Source organism: Elephantulus edwardii, unplaced genomic scaffold (assembly GCF_000299155.1).
Source record: "Elephantulus edwardii isolate Elephantulus edwardi_28Jun2011 unplaced genomic scaffold, EleEdw1.0 scaffold00410, whole genome shotgun sequence".
NCBI lineage: Eukaryota > Metazoa > Chordata > Mammalia > Macroscelidea > Macroscelididae > Elephantulus > Elephantulus edwardii.
In genome coordinates, this window is record NW_006400160.1 from 47,345 (window position 1) to 49,854 (window position 2,510).

General features: G+C 39.3%; 1 protein-coding gene across 1 annotated transcript in view; it reads right to left on the reverse strand.

The window, feature by feature from the left end:
- CRLF2 (cytokine receptor-like factor 2) overlaps positions 1 to 2,510 on the reverse strand; it is a gene marked incomplete at its 3' end in the record, with an annotated part of 39,035 nt that overhangs the window by 21,457 nt on the left and 15,068 nt on the right. The window contains exon 2 of the mRNA XM_006902413.1: positions 579 to 678. Coding sequence (XP_006902475.1) covers positions 579 to 678 — 100 coding nt within the window. The remainder of the gene's footprint in view (positions 1 to 578; positions 679 to 2,510) is intronic.

Sequence of the window (2,510 nt, forward strand, 5' to 3'; positions counted from 1 at the left end):
AGAGAGAGAGAGAGAGAGAGAGAGAGAGAGAGAGAGAGAGAGAACGGTCCAGCTGGGATTTAGAGACACCACCTTCACCTATGGCACCAAACTCACTTCTCTTTCATCCTCTACCATAGAGTTGATACAGTCTATTGAGATAACACCAATTTGTTACATCTGTGTGCAATCTCTTTTTCCTTCCTGAGACGCCCTCGAAGGCACTGGGTGAGGCAGACCCTAGGTACCCATTTCGTCAAGAATCTAGACATTTCCACGTGTGGCTCACTCATCACTCAGGTATGACACTTCAAGCTGGCCAAGGACTGGACCTTGCTGAGATCTCTTGGAATGGACGGAGTGAGAGAGACACTCGGTATCAATTTTGTTAGGAATCTGGATAATTTGGTATGAGGTGTGGGGATACTTCAGATTGATGGGTGTAGGTGCCAGGCTGAGATCAGAACTCATAACACACACTCCCATTCTCAACCCCTCCTCTTTGCATCCAAGAAACACCCAAGTCTGAGGGTTTGGTGAAAGAGTCATCGTAGCAGAGATAGTCCAACCGCACAGGAGTGCGTACCTGAAGGACTTACCTGTAGAAAAAGCTCAGATTGGTCCCCGGGAGGCTGCTTGCATTCCACATCACTTTCACAGTGTCAAAATTAAAATTGACAAGCCGGAACGGCAAGATTTCTGGTGAGAGACACCAGAAAGACACACAATGAGGCGACTTGTCACTTAAAATTTGCAAAACAGTGGGCTTGTGTCTGTTGTGAGGAGGGGAGGGTGCATGGCTGGGGGGACAGTGGGAAAGACTGTTTTTCACAAATGACCCTGGAATTTGGTGATACATCAAAACTGGTGTCCATATGCATGAAGGATGGAGTGAAACAGAATGATATATGAACTTGGTAAGCAAACTAATATAAATGAAACCCTTATTTTTATTAGAAAGAAGGTTAAATCCCAGAAGTGAGCAGTTCGAATCCACCAGATGCTGTGTGGGAGAAGGAGGGACCATCTGATTTGATGGGGAAAGAAAAGAAATATTATTATTAACATTTATTAAAATAATAAGAAGAATGGAATTCCACAATGTCTGTAAATATTCGTTGAAATTTATAGTAATAATAAAAAAATAAAATATTTTTTACACAATTAGAAAGAAGGTTAGTGCCTTGGGTATATTGATATCAAAAGTAAAAAGGGCTTGAAGCATTTCCTGAAGATGATCAAAGACTACAGTTCTCCATGTGGATGACATCTGAATAGTGAAGAAACAAAAATTATTATCACTGGGAGAGTAATAAATAGCATGATAGATAGGGGATGTAAAGTTATCAATGTTTTATCCAAAGTTATCAAATTTTACTTGGATCTTCAATCAATATCCTTGTGAGCAACAGTCAAGAGATCAAAACACATGTTTCCCTGTGAAAATTGGCTGTCAGGGGCCTTGTCAAAGTGGGAACGAGCAACAGTGTCAGTTGGAGGACTAAGGTGTACCAGATCCAAGCTTTGGTATTTTCAAGTTTGCATCTGAATGTTGGACAATGAATAAGGAAGGCCAAAAAAGAATGGACAGCTCTGAGCGGTGGGGTTGGAGGAAGAAAACGCTGACCATCCCATGGATGGCCAAGAGAACACACAAGTCTGTCTAGGAAGAAGGTCAACTAGGGTTCTCCTTGGAGGCCAGTCTGGGGAGTCCTTGGAGAAGGACGTCCTGCTGGAGAAAGTGGAGGATCTGAGACAGAGAGGCAGACCCTTGATGAGGTGGATGGACTCAGCGACTGTAACTATGGGTTTGAGGAAGGTGGAGATTGTAGTACTTAATGTGAGCCATCAACAACATCAAATGTAAGTAGATGATAGATAATAGATGATAGATAGATAGATGATACATAGATATAGATAGAGAGATAGATAGATATGATGGATTGATAAGTAGATACATAGATAATTAGATGATCAATAGATGATAGATAGATAGATAGATAGATAGATAGATAGATAGATAGATAGATAGATATGATGGATGGATGGATAGATGTGTAGATACGTAGATACATAGATGATCAATAGGTGATAGATAGGTAGATAGATAGATAGATATGATGCATAGATAGATAGCTACATAGATGGATAGGTAGATACATAGATATGTAGATGATCAATAGATGATAGATAGATAGATAGATATGATGGATGTATAGGTAGATACATAGATATGTAGATGATCAGTAGATGATAGAGATAGATGATAGATAGATAGATAGATAGATAGATAGATAGATAGATAGATAGATAGATAGATAGATGATAGATAGATATGATGGATGGGTGGATAGATATGTAGATACATAGATACATAGATGATCAATAGGTGATAGATATGATAGATGGATAGATATGTAGATACATAGATAGATGATCAATAGGTGATAGATAGATAGGCATGATGGGTGGATGGATGGATAGATATGTAGATACGTAGATATGTAGATGATCAATAGGTGATAGATATA